This window comes from Mixophyes fleayi, chromosome 2 (genome assembly GCF_038048845.1).
Source record: "Mixophyes fleayi isolate aMixFle1 chromosome 2, aMixFle1.hap1, whole genome shotgun sequence".
Classification (NCBI taxonomy): domain Eukaryota; kingdom Metazoa; phylum Chordata; class Amphibia; order Anura; family Limnodynastidae; genus Mixophyes; species Mixophyes fleayi.
The window spans coordinates 222,989,271-223,014,809 of record NC_134403.1 but is presented as its reverse complement, the minus strand read 5'-3'; the positions used below and the strand labels follow the sequence as shown (position 1 = coordinate 223,014,809).

The 25,539-nt window shown below is 45.8% G+C and overlaps 1 protein-coding gene across 1 annotated transcript in view; it reads left to right on the top strand.

Annotated features, from left to right (window-relative positions):
- The window catches only part of LOC142138671 (putative transmembrane protein 244), a 94,681-nt gene that overhangs the window by 23,384 nt on the left and 45,758 nt on the right, over positions 1-25,539 (top strand). The window contains exon 3 of the mRNA XM_075195516.1: positions 22,054-22,127. Coding sequence (XP_075051617.1) covers positions 22,054-22,127 — 74 coding nt within the window. The remainder of the gene's footprint in view (positions 1-22,053; positions 22,128-25,539) is intronic.

Genomic DNA, 25,539 nt, shown 5'->3' with positions numbered 1-25,539 from the left:
CAAGGTGGCAGAGATGAAATTACCGGCAGTGCCGGAATCCACAAAGGCAGCAGTTACATGAGGGCCGGCAGGAGTGTCTAGCGAGATGGTCATCAGGAAGTCTGGACTAGAAGAGATGTAGGGAGTAGTAAGGTTAACTCCTAAAGTGGCCTCCCCGATACTGATTAGGAGGGAGCTTTTTCTGGTCTCTTCGTGCAGGAGGAGAGCAAATGTCCTGATTCTCCACAGTAGTGGCACAATCTCTGTTTGAAACGCCTCTCTCTTTCCTCGGGCGAAAGACGAGAACGACCATTCTGCATAGGTTCATCCGGGGTAACAGGATTCGAGAAGCATGGAGCAAGGCGAGAGAAGGTACGTCTGGTGGTGGATCTCTCGTGAGAGCGTTCCTGGAGGTGGAGATCGATTCTGTTACACAGAGAGAGGAGGGTATCCAGATCCGAAGGAAGCTCGCGAGCAGCCAATTCATCTTTAACCTGATCCGCCAGGCCTTGCCAGAAAGTTGCTACCAGCGCTTCGTTGTTCCACTTTAGCTCGGAGGATAGTGTACGGAATTGTACCACATACCGGCCCACGGGCTGGGAGCCCTGGTGTAGATTCAAGGGGCTGGAAGTGGCAGAAACTACTCGACCCGGTTCATCAAACACATTACGGAAGGCTTCAATGAAAGAAGAGGCGTTAAGAAGCAGAGGGTCATTATGTTCCCACAGAGGAGAGGCCCACGCCAAGGCTTGATCGGAAAGAAGTGAAATAATAAAAGCGACCTTCACACATTCTGAAGGGAATGAACCAGAATTGCACTCAAAATGTATTAGGCATTGGTTCAGGAAACCTCAACATCTCCTAGGATCCCTGTCGAACTTCTCCGGAACTGGGAGACGTAAACCGGCTGCCTAAGTAATGGTGGGAGCAGGTGGAGGCTGGATAACTCCAGGAGGAAGTCACGGCTACTGCTTGACAGGATGCCACCGCGGTCTGTAACGATGCCAACCTGGCGGAAACTCCTTGAATGCACTGCAATAACTGAGCCTGCTCGGTCTCCTGTTTCTCTACCCTGTGAGCCAGGTGCAACAATAGGTCACGGACAGAAGGTTCTCTGGAACCGTCCGTAGACATGGCCAGAGTATACTGTCACGCTGATCGTGAGGGAAACCCACCTTCTGGTATTGGCACTGCTACTCAAAGAGGTGCGGAGTCTAAACATACCCCATGTCTTCACCAGGGACCACCGCAAGGAGGTTTGGATTTCACGGCAGTTGCATGCAATTCACGCCCTCCCAGGTAGCCACCAGAGAGATAAGGGGTAGTCGTACAAGCCGGGTCAGCACCGTGTGGGCAGAGGTACAGAAGGGAATAGGCAGAGCCGTAGTCAGGATAGCCAAGGTCAGTTCTGAAGTAGCAGAGATCCACAGGGAAAAGCCGAGAGTAGTCAGGAAAGTCGAGTCAAATCCGGGTTGAAAGTCCACAGGGATAAGCGAAGAGTAGTCAGGGATTGCCGGGTCAAAACTAAAGGAAGTCTCAGGAATAGCAGGGATAGACAGAATGCTGGAGCTCTAAGAAGACCAAGATACTCTGGCACCCTAGAGGTGCCAGAGTATTCCTTAAATAGTGGGGAAGAGAAGCTCATTGGTGGCAGCGGGGTCAGTGGTCAGAATCAGCTGACCGCCGACAGGAGGCAGAGACGGGCGTCCCGTTGCCTAGCTACGAAGGTGCCGCGGCTCTGCGCATGCGCCAGCGCCTGCCGAGCATGGACGCATCCTGTTGTTAAGCATCCTGGGGCGCGAGGAGGCGGAGTGGGAAGGCGTCCGTCCCTGGCACTTCCTGTAAGTGCGGGGACGGCACCTGATAGGTTCATTAAATACTACCCTAGATTGTTGCCTAACTTAGTTACAGTTCTGCACCCATTACATCAATTGGTCCAGTGGTGTCAGAAATGGCTATGGTCAAGGGACTGTGAGCATGCTTTTAATACGCAAAGAAATTTATTACATCGGACACTGTATAATCCACTAGGACACTGTGCTGTTATGTCACATACTATGGACAGGAGCGTCCAATCGCCTTCGCATCCCAGGCGTTATCCAAAGTGGAACATAACTATGCAGAGATTTACAGGGAAGCTTTACGCCTGGTTTGGGGTATGAAATGGTTCAATAAGTATTCATATGGCAAGAAATTCCCTCTTCTATAACTTGATCGCCATCCGCTTTTGTCCATCTTTAACTTTCGGAAGGGTACTCCTGCAAGGATACAGTGCTGGGCCTGTTCTTAGGTGGACATTGCTATGCTACAGAGTTTAAGTGGACTGCACACCATGCAAATGCAGATGGATTGTTGCGGTTGCCTTTACAGACTGCTCCATTGACACAGAAAAATTTGTATTCTTGGGATATTTTCACGTGGATGCAAGTGAAATTCCTTTACATAACCGCTTGTTTGATCAGATGCGAGACTGTTCGAGACCCAATCTTGGCTCAAGTACTCACAAAAAGGAAGGGTTACACCAGTGATTTGGCTCTTTACTATCAACACTGGCAGGCCTCTGGGTGTGCGGATCATTGTGGCTGTAAAACTGTGAGTGAGAGTCTTGGAAGAACTCCATATGTGCCACTTAGGCATGGTCAAAATGAAGTCAATGGCCAGGAATTTTGTATGGTGGCCAGGTGTTACAACTCTGAAGGTACCTGTGTCAATAGCAGACCAGAGGCACAGAGTCTAATGGATTCCCCAATATTCACTAAGAACCGCCGCAAGGCCCTCTGGACTGCTTCTGGACGTAACATAAGGTCCAAGGTGGAAGTTGGAGAATTCTTTTAGAAACTGAGACCATATAAAGAGAAGGCAGGAACACATAGAAATCTGCACAGGTCTGGCAGATAAGGGACTGTACACGGGTAGTCAGGCAGAATAATTGGACAGGCCAGGATCCGGTACACGGAAAATCATGCAGCGGATGGTCAGACAGGCTGGAATCTGGTACACGAAAAAGCCAGGCAGAGGATGGTCAGACGGGCTGGGATCTGGTACACGAGAAATCAGGCAACGGATGGTCAGACAAGCCAGGTTTGGTACACAGGAGGATCCAGCAGCACGTAGTCAGACAAGCTAAGTTTGGTACACAGAGAATCCAGTAACATGTAGTCAGACAGGCAGAAATGGTACACAGGAGATCCAGCAGAAAACAACTTACAATGAGGAGCACAGGGGAGTCAGACGCACAGCAACTAGTTGCACTGACACTGAGGAAATGTCAGTGCCGAAATTTTATAGAGAGAGAGATTCAATAAAGCCCGCCCCGGCAGCCGAGTCATGTGACCCGCTACCCAGAAATGCCGATCGCGGCATGGTGGACACAGCACTGGAGCGAGGAAATGGTAAAAGCATTACAGTACCCCTGCCGTAAGGATGGACTCAGGATACCCTAAAAGGGTTTGTTTTGAAATTTCTTGTGAAACTGAGCAATCAAGGAGCATGAATATCTGAAGCTTTAACCCAACAGCGTTCCTCTGGGGCATAGCTTTGCCAGTAAACTTGAAATTGTACAGAACCTCTGAATTTTTGGGAGTCCAATAATTGCTTGACCTCATGCTCTGCTTGATCTTGCAAACAAACTGATGCAGATCTCCCAGGAGTAGCGAACCGGTGCAGCACAAATGGTTCTAAGAGAAAAATATGAAATAAATGTTAGGGCCCACGACCCCAGGTCAGCTCAGTGCAGTAAAAGCTCATCAAAGATGGCCGGAGCGCAGATGGAACCAGAGGCGCTAGCCCAGACTGGAGCGGGTGGTCAGAGACAGGCCGAGTTCAGTGGTCCATAGCAGACAGGCAAATCAGTATCCAAGCAGAGGTCAAACGAAACAGCGGAGTCCAGTATGCAAGCCAAAAGGTTAGGGCAACAGGCAAACAGGCAAGGTCCAAGGTACAGGCAAGGGTCACAGCAGGAGATCAGGCAAACAAGGATCCTACAGCAGGTCAGCATCAGCACAGGACTGCAAACGCTATAACCGGCAGGGAGGCCCAGTCCTCCTGCCTTAAATACCCAGAGCATCCAATAGAAGCAGAGCAGCCCAGCCTAACCTAATCAGCCCCAAGAGGCTGATAATAAACATTCATCTAATGTGCATGTGCCCGGCTAATCTCCCCGGCCGTTGCCCTAGCAGCGGTCTGGCCGGTAGCCGGAAGTGATGTCCCGGTCGTCAAGAAGACAGCCGGGAATTCGGGGACAGAGGAGAGAGAGCCACGGCGTGTATGGACAGCGCCGCGACTTGTAACAATAAATTGGAAATCCGAAGAGATGAGGGAAGCTTCAGTCTAAAAGCTATAGAATTAATGATATTGGAAAATTGAAAATGTCCAAAAAATTTAGGCACTAGCTTCCTACTGGGAACCGTTAAGCAAATATTCCTAGTAGACAACCAGACTTCATCTCCTGGAGCTAATTTAGGAACTGGATGCCTTATTTTATTGTAAAGCTCCTTGGCGCAGGTAGAGGCTTTTTTTTATGTTAGTCTTTATCTGTGCCCAGTGTCATGCCAGAGGATCTTATTTTACCCAGACTGTCCTCGCCTGGTTCATCTCATACCTTGTTAACCTTTCCTTCTCTGTAGCCTCGTCTGGTTCTTCACCCACCCCCTCCTCTCTCCCTGTAGGAGTCCCTCAGTGCTCTGTTCTCGGCCCTCTACTCTTTTCGCTCTATACTACCTCCCTTGGTGCTCTCATATCCTCTTCGGTCCTCAGTATCACCTTTATGCTTATGACATTCAACCCTACATCTCTTCTCCTGATCTTTCCTCCACCCTCCTCTCTCGTGTAACTGACTGCCTCTTGCCATCTCCTCCTGGATGTCCTCACACTTTCTCAAATTAACATTTCTAAAAGTGCACTCATTGTCTTTCCTCCTTCTAGATTTTCCTCCCACCTTGACCTCTCTATCACTGTTAAAAACACCACCATCTACTCTGTCACCCAACTCCGCTGCCTGGGCGTTATCCTCTACTCCTCTCTCTCTTTTGCCGACCACTTTCAATCCCTTGCCCAAGCCTGTCCCTTCCAACTACACAACATTGCCCGCATCCGGCCTTTCCTCTCACAGGATGCCACCAAAACTATCATCCATGCACTCATCTCCCATCTTGATTACTGCAACCTTCTCCTTACCAGTCTTCCCCACTCCCATCTCGTCCCCCTTCGTTCTGTACTCATCGTGACTTCAAGACTCTGCCTTGCCTTACACTGTCTCCCATTCCCCTACAGAATCCTTTTCAATCTCCTCACCATCACCTATAAGGCTCTCTCCCACTCTACTGCCCCTATATCTCTAACCTCCTTTCCATTCATACTACCACTCGCTCCCTGAGCTTGGCCAATGACCGTTGCTTCTCCTCCACTCTGATCACCTCATACCATTCCAGTATCCAAAATTTCTCCCATGCTGCCCCCTTCACTGGAACAACCTCTGTCTGTCCCCTAACCTGTGCTCCTTCAAAAAGGCAGTTAAAACTCACCTGTTCCTTATAGCTTACCAGCCATCCATCTAACCCTTTCTTATCTCCTCCACTCATAATCTCTTCTCTCCTCCCGACCCCTCTCATCACTCCTCCCATGCTATATCCCCTTAACTGACTCCCTTCTGTTCCTGATGTATGTTTACCCTCCCTTAGGATGTAAGCTCTTATGAGCAGGGCCCTCTTCATTCCTGTCTCTATACCTGTTCTTCTGCTATATCTTTACTGCAATAGTCATGCCTGAAGTTTCTGAAGTCTTGTTATTATTTGTTTATTGTTCAGCACTGTTTCACCCTGTATAGTCTACTATTTGTACTGTGTGCGGCGCTTGAGAAATCTTAAGGTGCCTAACAAATAAAGGGTAATAATAATAATGATTGGGGACTGCGTTCAGCTGGGCAGAAGCAGCACTCCGAGTTGCTGAGATAGATCAGGTGAACTGGTTTTGAAGGGAAATCTGGAATGGAGGCTGCTATCCCCTATTGGCTGAGATGGATTCATGTGACCGAATCCAAGATGGCAGCGCCCATACCCTGATTCTGGAGGGATCTTTGGATTGGAGATAGACTGGGCAGTATCTTGCAGAGAGAGCTGAGGACAGCAGGGACAGCTTGGAAAGACAACAGAGAGGTAAGTGACAGGACTTGAGAGCCTGGTGTGTGACACCCAGATGAGTGAAAAATTGCATATCAGGAAATCCATTGCTGGAACAAAAGAAATAGGAACTTGAGAAAAGGTTGGCTGCCTTGAGTGATAACCATACATGATATAAAAGGGGTAATTAGTGACTGCCTCGTGAAAGTGATTATTATGGGCGAATTCTGCCCAGGTGTCACTCACCAGACCGTGAGTGCCTCTTCACTGGTGCGTGGCTCTCCAGTATTCCTGCCAGCACCTATCCTGAACCGTGGCCGCCCCCCATCCTGATGGTCTGCGCATGCGCAGTTCCTAAGAACTCTTCTGACCTTTGCTTTTAGTTAATTGGTTGATCAGGCAACGCTCCCTATTTAAAGCACCTGTGTTCATTACCTCATGGCCTGATCTTGGAGTCTCATTCCCTGTGAGTCTCTGAAGGTGTTCCTGTGTACTTCTCCATGTCTTCAGCTTCCTGCTGATTCCTGCTCAATTCATTGCCGGTTTCCAGACCGCTTCAAGTCTCCTGTGTTCTACTATGTCTTCAGTTCCCTGCTGATTCCTGCCGGTTTCCAGACCGCTACAAGTCTCCCGTGTTCTACTATGTCTTCAGTTCCCTGCTGATTCCTGCTCTAATCATCTGCGGCTTTCAGTCCGCTATTACCTCTAGTGTTCTACTCGTGTTCGCTATCTCCAGTGATTCCTGCATTGCTCATCATTGTTCTATCCGTGTCAAGTTCTCTGCCTGTGTGCTGACCCGGACCATGATTACCGCTACCACTCACCTGTGGTTTCTTTACTCGTGCTGGAGTGCAGCCGCTCAGCTGTTCCGGTATCCTCTCGTGGACAGCCTGCTCAACTGAACCGCGGTATGCTTACTTTCTGTTGACTGTATTCGTTTACTGCATATCCGCTTGGACTGTTCTCCATTTACCCACGGAATCCTCTATCACCCTGAGACTGTGTTTTTACTCCGCATATCTGCTGGGAAGTTTACCTCTTTGTTCAGTCGTGAGATACATATGCTAATTGACCTTCTGCTATTAGCCTGGATTCCAGTAGTGAATTCGTCTCTGTCAAGCAGCACCTGCCACACCAACATAGACTTGTGCATATTGTTTGGGATCAAGTTCCTTGTGCTCTCAGTGTCTACATTCTATGTTTCCACTCATTGACACCTGTACCTATCCCCACCTATAGCAGTGGTACAACTTGCTGTACGCAGACCACTGACTTCCCCGTTACCTACCTGCACCTGGAACAAGTCCTCTCACTACAAGCAGTGGTACAACTTTCTGTACGCAGACCACTGACTTCCCCGTTACCTACCTACACCTGGACAAGCCTTCTCACTATAGCAGTAGTACAACTTGCTGTCCGCAGACCACTGACTTCCCCGTTAACTTCCTGCACTTCTTCACGTCCATCAAGATCCTCGTGTTCATATCTACCTAATCATTAACCAGATTGCTGCTAGTCATTGACTTTTCTATTTGCATCCTCTCACCATCTGCTGAGTCATATGTTCCGCTAATCACCCTGCTACCAGAGGACCACTGTGTAAGCCACACTACTCTGGTAAGATCATCATCTGGTGATATCCTGGGCAAAGACTCCTAGTGCCCATGACACCAGGGAAGTAATTAAACCCATTCCGACTGGTGAGCAGATACATGTATTCAAAGGAACTTTTTGAGTTCTTCATTCATTCTTTCTGTGAGCACATTGGACTGGGGGTGATACGCTGAAGGAAAGTGAAGTTTAATTCCCAATTTAGTGCCGAAGGCCCTCTAGAACCTTGAAATAAACTGTGACTCCCGATAGTATACAATGTGCAGAGGACAACCATGCAGACGAAACACTTCTTTTATAAAGAGATCCGCCAAAAATTAAGAGCATGGAAGTCCCTTGAGTGGTACAAAATGGGCCACCAATAATAGCTGGTGAGAAGTGCTCCAGTCTGCTTTACTACAGCATGACCTGAAAAACAGAAGATATGTGCCCATTGTAATAATTTGTAACAAAGATATGGAAGAATAACGGTTTTGCCAGGCGGGCAAGTAACGCTTCCAAGAGGGACATCTAGAATACAATTGGGATCCAGAATGGGCTTGATCTCCTTGGGAGAGTCCTGGTCATCCAAGCTAAAAGACCTGGAAAATGCATCCGCTTTCTTATCCAGGCCGAAATGTCAAATTAATATCAAATCTTGAAAAGAACAACCATCTGGCCTGACAAGGGTTTAGACACCTTGCAGAAGATAGAGAAGGTACTTGTGATCTGTATAAATTGTTACTGGAAATAGAGCTCCTTCAAGAAGGTGTCGCCACTTGGAAAGTGTTAACTTGATGGTTAGTAGTTCTTGATCACCGACTCCATAGTTCCTTTCAGCTTAAAGAAATTTATGGGAGAAAAAAACACAAGAATATAACTTCCCGGAGGGACCTTGTTGGGATAAAATTGCACCTGTACCATAGGAGGAGGCATCAACCTCAAGGAAAATAGGAAGTTGAGGATCTGGTTGAAGAAGAATAGGGGCTGAAGAAAAGGCAATTTCCAGTTGGCCTTGAGAGCCTCAGGAGGCCAGGCCTTAGATTTGCCATCTTCTTAGTCAGAGCTGAAATGGGAGAAATGATGGAAGAATACCCCTTGATGAAATTGTCAATAATAATTAGAGAACTCGAGGAAATGCTAGATGGCTTTCAAGCCAGTAGGTAGAGGTCAATTCAAGATAGATTTTAACTTATCTGGGTCTATTTGAAGTCCGGTTCCCGAGAGGATATATCTCAAAAAAGGCAGTTACAAAGAGGCTTTTTTCCAATTTACAGAAAAGATGGTGTTCGCTTAGGCAATTGAGCACCTCACTTACATGTCTCCTATGAGAGAGAAGATCTCGAGGAAAGATAAGGATATCATCCAAGTAGATGATAACAAACTGGTAAAGGAGATCTTGAAAGATTTCGTTCATGAAAATTTGGAGCACAGCTGGGGCATTACAAGGCCCAAAAGGTATCACCAAATATTTGAAGTGGCCATCATGAGTGTTAAATACTGTCTTCCATTCGTCTCCTTTTTTATGCAGAAGAGATTGTACGCACCTCAAAGATCTAATTTGTAGAAAACAGCCCCTTTAATACGATTGAAGAGTTCGGCTATTAAAGGTAAAGGATATCTATTTTTAACAGTAATAGCATTTAAGCCATGAAAATCTATACAAGTACGAAGACCACCGTCCGATTTCATCACAAAAAAGAATCCAGCAGAGAATTTATGTATAGGCTCCTCCGGGGATGTGACAGGTGCCTGGAACTGGGAAGCAAAATGGAAGGTTTTGCACCGGGTCTGTTCCTTTTCTTGAGGCCTCTCTTTGAACCTTAAATCCACTATACATATATATAAGGATATACATTTATCTAGAGAGGAAGGAAGATCATGGGAAGCCAACTTGTCTTTAATATTATCTGATAAGCTCTGCAGAAGGTAGCCACAAGTGCCTCGTTGTTCCAGTGCAACTAAGTGGCTAAGGTCCTAAACTGAACGGCATATTGGCCAACAGATTGCGAGTACTGTCGTAGATGAAGGATTCCTGTGGTGGCACTAGAGACCTAAGCAGGTTCATCAAAAATTCTTTTGAAAACTTTCAGGAATTCGGCAAATTCTTGTAGTAGCAAATCATTCCTCTTCCATAAAGGGGAAGCCTAGGACAGAGCCTGTCTGGAGAGAAGAGAAATGATACAAGCAACTTTAGCCTTCTTGCTAGGGAAGTTTCCAGGCAGAAGTTTGAATTAGATTGCACATTGGTTTAAGAAACCTCTATATAATTTTGGGTTCCCATAAAACAAAGGAGGATTGGGAATCCGCAACTGTGAAGTAGAGGTAGTGGCTGGAGCCAAGTTAGGATCTGGTACACGGGAAATCAGGCAGCGGATGGTTAGACAAGCCAAGTTCGGTACACAGAGAATCCAGCAACATGCAGTCAGACAGGCAGAAATGGTACACAAAAAATCCAGCACATAACAACTTACAAGGAGGAGCACAGGGGAGTCAGATGCACAGCAAGTGTCAGTGCCAATATTTTATAGAGAGAGATTCAAAAAGCCCACCCGGCAGCCGAGTCATGTGACCTGCTACCCGAAAGTGCCGATCGGGCATGGCGGACACAGCACTGGAGCAAGGAAAAGTTAAGAGCGTTACACCAGGTTTGGATTAGTAGTTGGAGAATATGGCCAGAGACTGTTCCTCACCATGTGCATAGTCAAAGGTACATTACAACACAAGCTTTCCAAATTTTTGTTTGCATACAGGAATGCAGTACATGTCACAACCAATCAAACCCCAGCTATGTTGTTAGTAGGTAGAAACCTTAGATCTAGACTTAATTTTATCAAGCCAGATATTTGCAGATTGATTTGTGACCATCAAATGAAGCAGTCTTAAGTTTCAGGTGGCACGAAAACTTTGACTTTGTCTATAGGACAGACAGTGTGGGCATATAGCTACTGTGGAGAGCAGAAGTAGATAATCACAAATGTTACACAGTGTAGAGGGCCATTGTCATACATAGTGGAAATCGAGCTTGGAGTACTGTGGCACCGACACTTGGATCAACTATGGAAGCATAATGGATTACCTGGCTTCACAGTGAAAAATCTGCTACAGAAGCTTTGGTGTCAATGACTGCAAAGGTAGAAGCAGAGAACTGTTTAGATGACTGAATGTCCAGAGTATCAAAACTGTTTCAGTCCAATGATAATGCCAGATTGAACCTTGATACAGTGGAGTCCGCAAACACTGTAATCACTCCTGCTTCAAGTTCATCAGTCATACATCACAAAACTGGACTTGTAAGAAGTGGGGGGTACAGGAGCATTTATCACCATGGCGAGGGAATTGTTAGATATTGTGATCAGGATCCACTATGCCTGCAATACCATGTTTCACCACTGTGTTGTTTGGCAGCCTGCTGTAAAACATGTTGCTTTAGGTTTGTTCTTCAGTTTAATAAAAAAGTGTTTTACAGCATGCATAACACAGCTCTTGGTCTCCATGGGCCTGATTCATTAAGGATCTTAAATGAATAGGTATCTTATTTCAGTCTCCTGGACAAAACCATGTTACAATGGAAGGGTTGCAAATGTGTGTTCTGTTTTGCACATAAGTTAAATACTGACTGGACAGATGCCAATCCAGTGGATGGACCAATCAGGAACTGACATTATATGGTTACCTCCCATATAAAGCCGTCTGAGAACACTTTTTCTTTATCACCCAACTATAATCCCTGACGAAGCCCCACGTGGGCGAAACGCGTACAGTACATTTATTCAAGCAACACCTAGCTCATGAGCATTCTTTCATCTTTTTTTACGGACTCTGCCGAATTTGCGCCTCTGCGCATGCCCATTGCCCTTGGCAACATCGGGAGACACAGATACACATCTGCATAGAGAGGAGGGGCAGCCGGCCGGGAGTCACTCCTCACTATACCACAGGACCCAGGACAACTGTAACGCAGCACGTGGAGACCTGAACACCGGACCAGGGGTATTCTGGATATTCACTCCGTAAATAGGTCAGTAATCCTGCTGTTTTCAGGTACCGCTGTTTGGCAACCACCGCTTCTGTGTATGAACTCACTACTCACACTGACCACAAACAGCGGTTTGGCTATTGGACTTTATACAGTGTGTCTCTGTATTTGGGCTACTGTTTATTCAGCTGCTGTGATCTTGTCATAATTCAACCCTTATCTGGACATATAGACTCTTTGAAATCCGGCATTTGTGCATTTTTGGACTTCTGTTCATACGGAGTTACTAGTGTTTTAAGACGAGCCTTCAGCTGCAGCTGTTTCAGTGGTTATACAGCATATCTTCCAGGGCTCAGTCTTTGCTATATACAGTCAACACCAATTGCATTTCCTCCGTCTACATTTGTGTTTACTTGTAATATCATGCATTTGTTCTTATGTGTGCCAATATTCTGTTAAACTGCATTGTTTTTATTACACTTGCTATCTTACTGGCTTGCTATTGATTTCCACTATCTCATTTTCAATACATTTGCGCCTGGGAATTCTATAATATTTTAGAATATGGCATAACTGTGAACTTGTCTAAAGGAGGCCTTTCTACAAAACTTCACATCTGTGCAAGAAGGACAATTTTTAACAAGGCCACCAAAAGGCCTATCAGAACTGACAGAGTTACATTTTTCCATGACAGAGAAGCTGTCCCTGGGACAATGATAGTCAGGGCATTTTATAAATCCGTACTTTATGAGATGGTGTCAAAAAGAAAACGTTTGAACTATTGAATAAAATTGGGTGAAATGTCACCAAGAGTTTGTCAAAAAGTATGAGGGATACCATATACAAAATGGAGAATTATTCTCTAGTCTGATGAGACCAATATTAAAATTTTAGGCCTCAACACTAGCGCTGTATTTGGGGCAAGGCTAACACTGCACACTATCACAAAAGCACTATGCCATGAGGCATGGAGGCTGGCATATAATGTTATGGGGATTCTTCTTTTATTCAGTGTGAGGACACCGGGGTTATAACCAAAGCTCACTAGATACCCAGTCCTCTAGGTTCACAGGTCACACAGGTAAGGAGACAGGAAAGAAATAATAATCCATTTTATTAAACAAAGTGCACACACTTAGTAAAATACAACAGTGCTCCCCAAGGAGAAACTTGTTCCCCCACCAAATATATCAAGTGTCAAAAAATCACCAGTGCAAGTAAAAACTCCCCAACAAAGTCCCCAGCAGGTTATCTCCAAGCACAGAGTCCTAGCAGGCCCAAACTCCTGGTAATAAAATCCACAGTTGACAATCCAAGTGGGCCAGGGTTTCTGATCCTTAAGGTGGGTCTTTGTATCTTGCTGATCTCAGCCTCTCGGCCAACTCTCCACCAGCTTGGTGGGACCCTGGGTATTAGTCTCTCTATCGATGTAGGCTCACCAATTCACCAGAATCTGTGAGTGTCTCCCAATGGAGTGGTAACAGAATCAGTCCTAGAGGTACACTGTCCGATCTCTGTCAAGAAGCTCCTGCTTCAAGCATTCCTTTAAGGCCCTGCGAGAATATGGTTACTCTCAAACAGTCCAAGTCCTCACTGTCTCAAGATTCTCCAACAACAACAACCCCCTCCCCCAGATAGCTCCTTTTTGTCCCTTCTCACAAGACATCTGATCCTGGCCACCTCCCTGGATCAACCTCCCGCTCATTGTCCTATTGTGATTGGTGGTGTGAAGAGTTTGGGTGGTAACAGGGGTGGAAATAGAGCATGACATCAGTGGTCTCCCCCCTGCAGTGATGGTGCCATTCGGACTGTGTTGCAGAGTTGCTAGAACAATAGTTAGCAAACAGGGAGAGATCCCCTCCTGATTTTAGATAAGGTCCCGACCCTCCTCTTTTTAACCCCTTCCACTCCTTTTTGATGTCACAGGGTCCACAGCTGATTCACACTTCCTGTGAGCTGCCTTCCCCCTCCCTCTCTGGACACCACAGCAATAACAGATTTGACCACCGGGCAGCATTTAATAACAGAGTGGGACATGGTTGTTCAATTGGCCCACTGAGGACAGACTGGGTTGGCATGATATTCTCAATATAAGGCCCGGGTCTGTCACATACCTCCCCCTTATTAAATCAAGGGGACAGTTGGAGTCTTGTGGTCGGGCTCCAGTGGGTTTCTTGATGAAGGGTTCTTCTCCTCTCTTCTGGAGAGGTCTTTCCCCTTTTTTTGCGAGCCTTGTAATGCTAAACTCCACCGTAATAACCACCCATTTTCCCCAGCAGATCTTTGTATCCAGTAAAGGGGGTTGTGGTCTGTAATTACTGTGAACTCTTGGCCGTAAATGTAGGGTTGTAATTTCTTTAGGGCCCACGCTATGGCCAGGCATTCTTTTTCAATGGTGGCATAGGCTACCTCTCTATCCACCAACTTTCGGGATAAATAGACCACTGGGTGTTTATGCCCATCCTCCCCCACTTGGCTGAACACAGCACTGAGTCCACACCCTGAAGCATCTGTCTGTACCAGAAATCATTTCTTGAAGTCTGGGGCTGCTAACACTGGGGACTGGGTCAATGCTGCCTTCAGAGCGTCAAAGGCTCCCTCGCACTCTGGGGTCCATTCTATATGTCTGGAGTATTTTTTCTTTGTCAAGTCAGTCAGGAGCCTGACAACAGTGCTACACTGAGTCACAAATTTTCTGTAGTACCCTGCGATCCTGAGGAACGCTCGTACTTGCTTTTGTTTGGTGGGTTGGGGCCACGGAACAATGGCTTCTACTTTTGCCGGTTCAGGTCGTATGATTCCCCCACCAACACGGTGCCCCAAGTATTGCACTTCTGCCATGCCCATGAAGCATTTGTCTGGGCGAATGGTCAACCCCGCCTGCCTGATTCTCCTCAGGACCTCTGACACTTGCACTAAGTGATACTCCCACGTCTGGCTGAAGATGGCAATGTCATCTAAGTAAGCCTGGGCAAATTCCTGACACTCCCCCAACAGGTCATCAACCATTCGTTGGAATGTGGCTGGAGCATTTTTCATCCCAAAGCGCATTGTCGTACACTCAAACAATCCCAGTGGGGTTATAAAGGCTGACCGCTCCTGAGCCTCGGTGGTGAGAGGAATTTGCCTATAGCCCTTACTCAGATCCAAGGTGGACACAAACTTGGCTGCCCCTAGCCTGTCTAGTAGCTCATCTTTTCGGACCATGGGATAAGCATCAGTGGTGGTGACCTCATTTAGTTTACGGTAGTCCACACAGAGGCGGATGGTCCCATCCTTCTTCTGGACCAATACCACCCCTGCAGCCCAAGAATTATTTGACTTCTTAATTACTCCTAAGGCCAGCATTTCCTCTATCTCCTTCCGTACTTGGGCCAGTACTGCGGGGGTCATGCGGTATGTCACCTGCCTTATGGGCTTCTCCTCCCCCATGTCTACATGGTGGGTGGTTATGTGGGTACACCCGGGCTTACAGGTAAATTGGGCCTGCTCCTTCTCCAGCACCTCCCTCATTTCCTACCTCTGTCCCTCTCCTAGCTGCGTCCCCACTGTCGCTGTCTCCACCCCCTTTTCCTCTCTCATCTCCCCTATCATCTCCAGTAGGGGGTCTACCTCTGTGGGACCCATGGGGGGACAACACACCACCATTGCTGCCATCTGCCGTTCCACATAACCTTTTAGTCGATTGATGTGGAAGGTTTTCAGCCAGGTTTCCTCATCATCCAGCGCTACTACATAGTTGACCGGCCCTACCTGCCTCACCACTTTATATGGGCCATCCCAGGTAGCTTGAAGTTTATTCCGCCTCATTGGGACTAGCATCATCACCTTCTGTCCTGCGTTCAGCTTCCTATCCTGAGCGTGGCATCGTACTACTCTTTCTGTCTTGCCTGGGCTCCCTTTAAATGGCCTTGTGCCAGCTGCGCTACTCTCTTCATCCTCTCCCTCATCTTCTCTACATATTTAAGGATAGGCTGCTCATTGGCCTGGAACGTTCCTTCCCAGCTTTCTCTAACCAGGTCTAGGGGGCCTCGTACCCTCCGGCCATACAAAAGTTCGAAAGGAGAGTATCCGGTGGACTCCTGGGGCACTTCTCTGTATGCGAACAGGAGCTGCTGCAAGGCCCTTTCCCAGTCTCTTCCTTCAGACTGTACATATGCCTTCAGAAGGTGTTTCAGCGTTCCATTGAAACGCTTACATAACCCATTGGTCTGGGGATGGTACGGGGTGGTTTGCAGGGGCTTAATGCCCCACTTTTCCCATAGAGTCTGGACTAGGTCCCCTTGGAATTGGGTCCCCTGGTCAGTAACCACTTCCCTGGGATATCCTACCCGGCTGAAAATGTCCACCAGAGCCTGGGCCACATGCTCTGCGTCTATGAACAACAGTGCTACTGCCTCTGGGTATCTGGTGGCAAAGTCCACCAGGGTGAGGATGAATCTTTTCCCAGTGTAACTGTGGATGGCTAATGGCCCTACGATATCTATAGCCACCCGGGCAAAGGGCTCCTCAAGTATAGGCAGGGGTTGTAGTTGGACTTTCTTAGGGGCTCTCCCTATTCTCTGGCAGGTGTCACAGGAGGCTTTGTACCGTTTCACATCCTGGGTGACTTGAGGCCAGAAAAAAGTCCGCAACACCCGGGCCAACGTTTTTCTGGTCCCAAAGTGCCCCGCTCCTGGAATGTCATGGGCCAGCGCTAATAAATGGGTCCGGTAAGCCCATGGTACTATCAACTGCTTCACTTCTGTCCCTGGGTCTTGATCTAGGGTGGGGGCGAATACCCTATATAACAGTCCTTTGTCCCACACTACTTTACTTCCTGCCACTTCCCCTCCCCCAGTGTCTGCTGCACTCCTCAGTTTGGCTAGGGATGGGTCAGGCTGTTGGGCCTTCCTAAATTCCCTTCTGTCCTCCTCCCCAAATCAATTTCTGGTACAACATCAGATATTTTTGGGTTACTCACCGATGGTGCTGCCTCTGGCTCCTTGGCTCTGGTTGCCGGGGTTAGTCTTGGTGGTCTCCTTGGCGTTGCAGCGGCTTGTGCTGCTGTGGCTTGCGCTCGGCTCTGGCTGCGGGTCAAAGCTTGCACAAAGTGAGTGACCAATCCCTGGCCCAAATCATTCCCCAAAATCACTTTTGCTGGTAGTCCATCCAGGATGCCCACCTCCACCATTCCAAATCCCACCCCCAATTGAAATGTACCCGGGTCACCTGAATATCTGCAAGATGGCCCCCCACCGTGGAAATCCCTACCTGCTGTCCCTCCATAACTTGGGATCTTTTAATTATATCAGGCTCCACCAGGGTCAGGGATGCTCCTGAGTTTCTCAACCCCTGGACCTTGCAGTCCCCCACCAAAACAGGTCCTGAAGATGATGTCTGCATATTCCTAGGGCTCTGCCTTCCCTCCCCCAAAATCAGGTTCACCGCATACACCCCTTCCCTTGCCTCTGGAACATCAGGACAGGGTGGCTCGGCCTCAATGCCGATTTCAAAATCTCCTGGGGCATACTGTACAGCGGCCACTGGTGCAGCTCTGGCTTCTGGGAACGAAGGTCTGGTATGGGGACAATCTCTCTGGAAGTGCCCCACCTGGTTGCACCGATAGCACCTCTTTGAATTCAGGTCCCAGGGTCTGGATCGGTCTGGTTCATCTCTTGGATTCCGGGCAGAGTTCTCTCTAATAAAGGGGGCTCCGGGTGTCACTAGACCTGCTGGAATTGGTCGGCTCCCCCTCCCTGCAGCTGCTTGACTAGGCATACTCGGGGCTCTCCACTTGGGTCGACTCACCACATACTCATCAGCTAGCCCTGCTGCCTCCTCCAGGGTCTCAGGTTTTTTGTCCGCCAGCCATTCCCAAATCTCTGGGGCCATTTTTAGAGTCAGCTGCTCCAGCATAATGAGCTCTTTAATTTGCTTAGCGGAGCTGGCCCCTTTCCCTTGCAACCATTTCTCGCAGGCCCTCTGTAGCTGGCTGGCAAATTATTGGTGCGACTGTGAGTCTCCTTTATTCAAAGTCCTGAACTTGTATCTGTACGTCTCTGTATTTAACTGGAATTTTACCATCAGCGCCTTTTTCACAGTACCATAATCCCCACATTCTTGCGGGCTTAGAGCCTGGTAAGCTTCCAGCGCTCTCCCAGTCAGGCTGGGTCCCAGATATTTGGACCACTCTTCCTCCTCAATCCCATGGACTCCCATCAAGTTTTCAAAAACCTGGAGATGGATATCAATGTCTGTGTCTGCCTCTTTAAAAATTGGGACTCCACTATATCCCAGCTGAGGTCTCAACCAGGCCTCTCCACGACCTTCTTCTCTCTGAATCTGGGGTAATTCAATTGCTACCCCCAACATTGCTTGGAGTACGCCTGCCCTTTCATGCAGGGTTGCCCTTTCCCCCCAGTGCTGTCAGCCAATATTACAGCACTGCTGGAGTGCCGGACGGTGGTCTGGGTTGTGTCCCACTGGGGGGGTCTCTGTGGCTGGTCTTTGGCCTCCTCCTCCTCTGACTCTTCCATCTCCTCAGGATGGGCCTTTTCCCATTTCATTAGTTTGGCAACCAGAACTACATGCACGTCTGTGTCATCAAAGTCCACCCCTTTGGTCATGCAGAACCCCTGCAAGTGTTGTTTCCTGGCTTTCTTATAGAATCTCTCTGTGGCTTTTAAACTGATCTGCTCTGCTTCTGTGGCCATTCCTGCTGGCTTCCCAGCTAGGTTTTTTTTTTTTTTTTTTTATACTAACACTGGTGCTGACAGACTGTTGCCTTGTGTCCTTACAGAGCCTGACCGTATCTGGATACGAGTCCCTGCGCTCTACCCAAATGTTTGGACTGTGTGACCCCACTGCTTGCCACCAAAATTGTGAGGACACCTGGGTTATAACCAAAGCTAACTAGATACCCAGTCCTCTAGGTTCACAGGTCACACAGGTAAGGAGATAGGAAAGAAATAATAATCCCTTTTATTAAACAAAGTGCACACACTTAGTAAAATACAACAGTGCTCCCCAAGGAGAAACTTGTTCCCCCACCAAATATATCAAGTGTCAGAAAATCACCAGTGCAAGTAAAACATCCCCAACAAAGTCCCCAGCAGGTTACCTACAAGCACAGAGTCCTAACAGGCCCAAACTCCTGGTAATAAAATCCACAGTTGACAATCCAAGTGGGCCAGGGTTTCTGATCCTTAAGGTGGGTCTTTGTATCTTGTTGATCACAGCCGCTCGGCCAACTCTCCACCATTTTGGTGGGACCCTGGGTATTAGTCTCCCTACCGATGTAGGCTCACCAATCCCCCAGAATCTGCGAGTGTCTCCAGATGGAGTGGTAACAGAATCAGTCCTAGAGGTACACTGTCCGATCTCTGTCAAGAAGCTCCTGCTTCAAGCATTCCTTTAAGGCCCTGCGAGAATACGGTTACTCTCAAACAGTCCAAGTCCTCACTGTCTCAAGATTCTCCAACAACAACCCCCTCCCCCAGACAGCTCCTTTTGTCCCTTCTCACAAGATCTGATCCTGGCCACCTCCCTGGATCAACCCCCCATTCATTGTCCTCTAGAGTTTGGGTGGTAACAGGGATGGAAATAGAGCATGACATCAGTGGTCTCCCCTCTACGGTGATGGTGCCATTCGGACTGTGTTGCAGAGTTACTAGAACAATAGTTAGCAAACAGGGAGAGACCCCCTCCTGATTTTAGATAAGGTCCTGACCCTCCTCTTTTTAACCCCTTCCACTCCTTTTTGATGTCACAGGGTCCACAGCTGATTCCCACTTCCTGTGAGCTGCCTTCCCCCTCCCTCACTGGACACCACAGCAATAACAGATCTGACCACTGGGCGGCATTTAATAACAGAGTGGGCCATGGTTGTTCAATTGGCCCACTGAGGACAGACCGGGATAGCACGATATTCTCAATATAAGGCCCGGGTCTGTCACATTCAGAAACAGCAAAACTTGTCAAGATTAGGTAAATGTGAAGGAGCAAAATATAGGCAAACCTTCCAGGAAAACATGCTGCTGTCTGTACCAGACCTAGGACTTGGCAAATGTATGTTCCAGCAGCAATGACCCAATGAAGCAAAAATACTCTGTAATGGCTTAAAAATAAAAATAAATGTGGTCCAGTCAAAGCCCAGACTTTAATCCAATTGATATTCTGTGGAATAGTTTGAAAATTGCTATTCCACAATGCACCTTATCCAACATGATGGAACTCGAGCAATACTACAAAAAGAAGAAAAGAGCAAAATATTGTGGTATCCAGATGTGTAAGATACTTATCCAAATAGTTTCACATACAACCAAGGAGGCTGACTGCTTTTATAAACAATTATTGTCTGTTTTTATTGTAATTAAGAAAACGCTTTGGTTATTTTTTACATTACAGAGAATTTTTTGTTGATTGGTGGTAAAAAATTTTTGAATAAATCCATTTTGATTCTATGATGCAAGAAAACAGAATGTGAAAATGTCAAATTGTTGATTACATTTTATAGCCAATATACATAATAGTGAGCTGCTTCCTCTCATTTAATGCTGTAAAGCAGGAAAATAGAAAGTTGGATGTACTTGATTAAGGGATGGATTTATCAAACCTTCTAAAAAGAAAAAGTGGTGTTGCCCATAACAACCAATAAGATTCTAGCTATCATTTTCTAGAATGCACTAGATAAATCAGTGGTGGGCAACAGGTGGCCTTCAGCTGTGACCCCCAATCGGATGCTTCCGATCTTAGTCTCTTCTTTAACATACCGGGGGTTGTCAACCTTCATGTCATGTGACTTCCTCTACACAATGCAGGGAGGCAATGCGGCATAAGAGAGGTGGAGGGAGTGCAGTATCCTCTCCTGTTATAGCTGATGGAGCTCATAACAGTAAATATTAACTTATCACACTGATAAGTTGAAAATTGCTGATATTAAACTATGTTAAATTAAACAATTTATGATGGGTTTTGCTGCATATTTTAAAAGCTCACCAGAGCTAGTTTATTGAGTCTCAGGTCAACATTGTCCTGCACAACCTCTCCAGGGGCTTCTTCTCCCTTCAGGTGCAGTAAATCAAATATAGCGTCACATACTGGGTTTTACCCCATTTAAACAGTTAGGCCAGAATAGATATTATTACAGCCAACATGTACAAACATAAGTAAAATAAATGTACTTGAAACTAAGCTACTTAGTGCAAATAAGATATTGTTCAGAGTGCACTGCATAAATATTCTACATATTAATTAAATCAACATGTCTATATAATCACTAAATGATATAACATAGTTACCAATATATATATATATATATATATATATATATATATATATATATATATATATATATATATATATACATTATTAAAATATTGAATCTAACATAGTAACTTAGTTGATGAGGTTGAAAAAAGACACCAGTCCTATTTGGATCCTATTTGGATCTCCTGCAATCCCCCTCTTTTATTTGAAATTGATCTCGATAAAGTAACCACCAATCTGTTTCAATCTGGAAAAATCCCTCCTGACCCAATATTGCAGTCAGTTTAACTAATTTGTCATTTGACAGCATTTCTCAGTTTGCACAACATACACTATGTTCATCCTGTTAGACAAACTTTTCACATATCATTTATATAGAACTTAAAATCAGTCAAATATAAAGTGCAACTCAATCATAGTTGGTGAGCTGTCATTCTGGAGAGCTTGCTATTTGTTAAGAAGGCGGGGGGCTCCTGTAGTGCGAGCCTAGAGCAGCTTTATGGAGAGTGGACCCCTACTTTCATATGGATTTTGATGATTAGTCATAAGTAATGTAAGCAGAGGCTCTATGACTTTATCTAAGGCAAACTTAAAATATACCCAATCAGTATTATATTAGCTGTTTGAAAATCAATAATATATACAATAAACCTACATATAAACTATGGAAACATCAGAACCGCCATTCACACATGGTGATAATGCCCAAAAAAGTGTGGAGAACCTACCTATCTTCCCAAAGCATGTTGGATGACATTATTAGATATCCTTATACAAGTAAAGCAGGGTGAAACTATTATATATATTCAATTTTTTTCAGTGATTTAAATATAATCCTGGATGCTTGGACCTCTCTATTATTTGTCACTAATGAGATATTTTGGTGTTTAACATTTAGTTTACATCATATACTTAATATCCTGTAACCTTGACCCCTATTTACCCTTTGCCCTCCTGATCGCTTTATTACTTCTTCTGATCTAATTAAATGCTTATATCTTTCCAAATTCACTCCTGTTATAGACATGTATTTATGTTGTGTCATTAAAATATTTAATGCAATAAAATTTCCATTCAAAGTAAATTTGCCTTTTACAAGCTACCTATTGAGTTACATATATTCCCCTCCTTTCTTTTTAGGATAGAAGATTTTGATTGGATGATACCTTTTAGACATAAAATTATACCATCTCTAAGCAACTCTGAATATCTCGGTGGGTATTGTAATGTTATTATCATCCATGATCACCTGTCCTGGGGTTATAGGTCTCACTCTTTGAAGAACTGTTGCTCAGTGGTAGCCTTTCTGCTTCATATGTTTGATTCCAACCAGAGCCCTATCGGTGTCAGTGGTGCACGCAGGGGGGGTTCTGAGTCTCCAGAAACCCCCCCTGCGCTAACCAAGTGGCCACCATAGCGGCACTGTCCTATACAGCAGCCGCTGGCGCTGTCAAAGAAGCGTCCGCGGCGGTGCTGTATTGTATACAGCACCGCCGCGGACGCTTCTTTGACAGCGCCGCGGCTGCTGTATAGGACAGCGCTGCTGAAACGGAGCAGCTGCGCGGGCGCATGTGCAGCAGCTCTCTCTCGTGGTTTTTTTTTGGGGGGTCAGGAGGGGGGGGGGGGGAGTTTAGATGTTTTATCTGTTTGCATGGGTTTCCTCTCACAATCCAAAAACATACCGGTAGGTTAACTGGCTTCTGACAAAAAATGTACCGTAGACTGTAAGCTCCACTGGGGATGTGAATAGGACAGCAACTGTGTGCACCCAAGATTGCTGCCTCACCTGCTGCAAAATATGTTAAGTGGTTTGAGTCCTATTGAGAGTGCTATATTTATATTATTATTATTATTATTATTATTATTATTATTATTACTATACCAATATATAACAAATTATGTGTTTTTTAAAGAGTTTGTATTTATATTAATGTATGTATAGTGTAATTAATAGATTTTCCTTATTATGTATACTATTTATATGGGTATATGAATATATTTATTTACATATGACATTATTTTATTTAATACTTTGTTGCATTGCTGGTCCATTCTGGCATATCCTAGCAACCTTGAAGCGTTGACACACTGAGGTTTGGGTGACAGAAAGTGGTAGTTTCAATTAGAAAGGGGTAGTTTCAAGTAGCTGCACGCTCCAGTAGGAACTTTGCACAATATGTCTCTGTGGGTTGTTTGTAATAATAATTTTAGCTCAAAAATTAGCAATATTTCCTGTACTGTCATTGCAGTAACTGTGCAGAGAAGCATGTTCGCAAGGTTCATATGGTATCTCACAGCTAATTGAATCATGCCCAAAGAGTCAGGAGTTTAGATGGGGATTATGTTGAGTGGATGAATAAGATTGTGTATATAAACAGGGAGTGTATGCCAGTGTAGAAAGCATTGTATAAGTGTTATATGTGCAAAGGTGAATATAATAGACAACATATTTATTTGTTTCAAAATTGTTTTATTGAAGAAATAAGGAAGAAGGCGAGGCAGTCCCAATTTAAGAGCCCTGTTCGTTCAGGAAAGCTTTGCCCAGCAGGTGGGAAATTTGGGAGTTATGTCTCATTCACTGCTGCTCTGCATGGCAAAGCACTGGTGTTTGTACACACTTGAGCACATGGAAATGGAGAAGTTTGGCCTCCACCCCACACCTCATATATATATATATATATATATATATATATATATATATATATATGAGAAATGGAGGAGGAGGCGCACAATAGTGTAGTATATTGATATGATATTTGAATCACACAGGAATCCACCATAGGACCAAACACCAGTGTAGAGGAAACCAATGTAGAGGACACCACAATATATGTAGTATACCCAATAATGAGGGTATGAGTGTGCCAGATATATAGTGGCAGTTTATTAGCTTATAGTAACAGGACTTAGAATATTTCCATGTTCTATAAGTGACACCCACATAAACCAGGACACACTTGTGCAGATATATGCGTACCAGAAATCAGTATTTTTCAACTTGTCTGTGTAGAAATCTCACAGCTGATCAGGAAGAGATCACACAACTGGATGCACAGCTGACAGCCTCAGGAAAACAGGACACACAAGGGACCATAGATGTATTATCCATTAGTACATTTTAATAATAAAAAAGTAGCAACTTACAAGTTGAACAGCAAATACAGGAAATATCTCCCAATGGTAATGGGATCTCAGTAATAACTTCTCAGCAAGTTCTCAACGCGTTTCGTCTATATGTCAGACATTGAAGCATACTGACTTCCCTACGAAGCAGAGTGAAAGGAGCATCCAGTGTGTGAAAGACTGAGAAAGTAAATGATACTGAATTGAATTTGCCCAGGAGTCACTAATGATACATGTAATGTGCTACATGGTCACGATATCATGGTTGAGAACTTGGATCCCCCGAGTCAGTCTAGTTTAGCAATACTCAGCCCAAAGACACAGAGTCTAATGAGGCAAGTTGTCTTCGTCAGGGACCCCTGCAAGGAGGTATGGTCTTTGTGGCCTCTCCGCCGCAGGTCGCGGCCCTCTAGGAGAGTACTAGACGAGACCTGTTAGGAGATTAAGAGTAGGTGACAGGCTAGTGGACACCCAGAACAGCAAATGGAGAGCCACTGGAACAGGGGGTTCCACACTGGAGGAGATAATCTGCGGAGAGGAATCTCAAGGCAACAAGCTGAACCTGAGGAGGTGACACTGGACAGCAAACCTATCACGCATCTCAACGGTTTAGTTCCATCCTGAGCCTTATATACATAGGTTGCCCGTGGTTAGTCCTATCTGTTGTACAGCCTGACGTTCTTCTATCCTCAGACGCCATCTTGCCAAGCATTCTGCACATGCGCAACCCGGGAACTTTTTAAAACCTCTGCTCCAAGGTGAAAGGAAGATCACCAGCCAGTTCCCTTTATAAGGGTTCTCTTCCTTTCTATGGGTGTCAGTTCGTCAGGTCTCCTACCTGATAGGAAGCATCTCCTCTGACTCCCGTCCGTGCTCATACTAATCTTTGTTCCTGTCTTCGCGAGTTAGGCCGCTCGTTCATTGGCTGCAGCATCAGTCCTGTTCCAGAATTATAACACCTGTGTGGATCTCAGTGCTTTTGCTCTCCGTAGTTGACCGCTTCACAGCATTAGCTGTTCAGCTTATTCCACAGTCAAGACCTGTGACCTTACTGCAGAGTATCGCCCATCATCGGTCCTGTTCCAGTGTTATATCACCTGTGTGGATCTCAGTACTTCTGCTCACCTCAGTGCATTGATTCACAGCTATATCTGTTTAGATTATTCTGCTGTTTAGACCTGTGACTGTACTTCCTGCTCAGCCTATCCTATTACCAAGATCCGTGGCTATACTGCTGATCATCCTCTTCCGGAATTCCATGAACCTGAGGCTACATTCCATTCTGCCTTACAGTTACTTTGTGGTTCTCTGTATTATCTGCTCTGTGGACCGTGAATTGCGGTTGAGAGTAGATAATACCATATTCTCTTGCGGGAATCCCTGGTGAATACCTCTCCTCCGTTAGACTCCACGCCTCTCTGGGGGTAGCTGTCACTCAAGCAGAGATCAAGACCATTCCAACTATCTGGCTTTCGTGACAAAACCAAAGCGTCACTAGAACAG